Source organism: Eimeria mitis, genomic scaffold (genome assembly GCF_000499745.2).
Source record: "Eimeria mitis Houghton genomic scaffold, Emh_scaff693, whole genome shotgun sequence".
Classification (NCBI taxonomy): Eukaryota; Apicomplexa; class Conoidasida; order Eucoccidiorida; family Eimeriidae; genus Eimeria; species Eimeria mitis.
Window position 1 is genome coordinate 703 of NW_013575025.1, and position 271 is coordinate 973.

Below are 271 nucleotides of genomic sequence, written 5' to 3' on the forward strand. Positions count from 1 at the left end.
TCGCGCTGCGCTGCGCAGCACGGAGGAGACAGTCGCTGCGTTGGAGGTTAAACTGCAAACGTCCCGCAGTGATGTCTTAGCTGTAAACCCTAAACCCTAAACCCTAAACCCTAAACCCTAAACCCTAAACTTACACCCTGCAGCAGCCCGCAGTGATGTCTTAGCTGTAAACGCTAAACCCTAAACCCTAAACCCTAGGATTCCATCCTCTACACTCGAAGGTGTTAAACCCTAAACCCTAAACCCTAAACCCTAAACCCTAGTATGCTTT

General features: G+C 49.4%; 1 protein-coding gene across 1 annotated transcript in view; it reads right to left on the reverse strand.

Moving 5' to 3' along the window:
• Positions 1-252: 252 nt before the first annotated feature.
• Positions 253-271, reverse strand: part of EMH_0019950 (uncharacterized protein) — a gene marked incomplete at both ends in the record, with an annotated part of 4,311 nt that continues 4,292 nt past the window's right edge. Inside the window, one exon of the mRNA XM_013501466.1 lies at positions 253-269. Within this exon, the coding sequence (XP_013356920.1) occupies positions 253-269 (17 nt within the window). The remainder of the gene's footprint in view (positions 270-271) is intronic.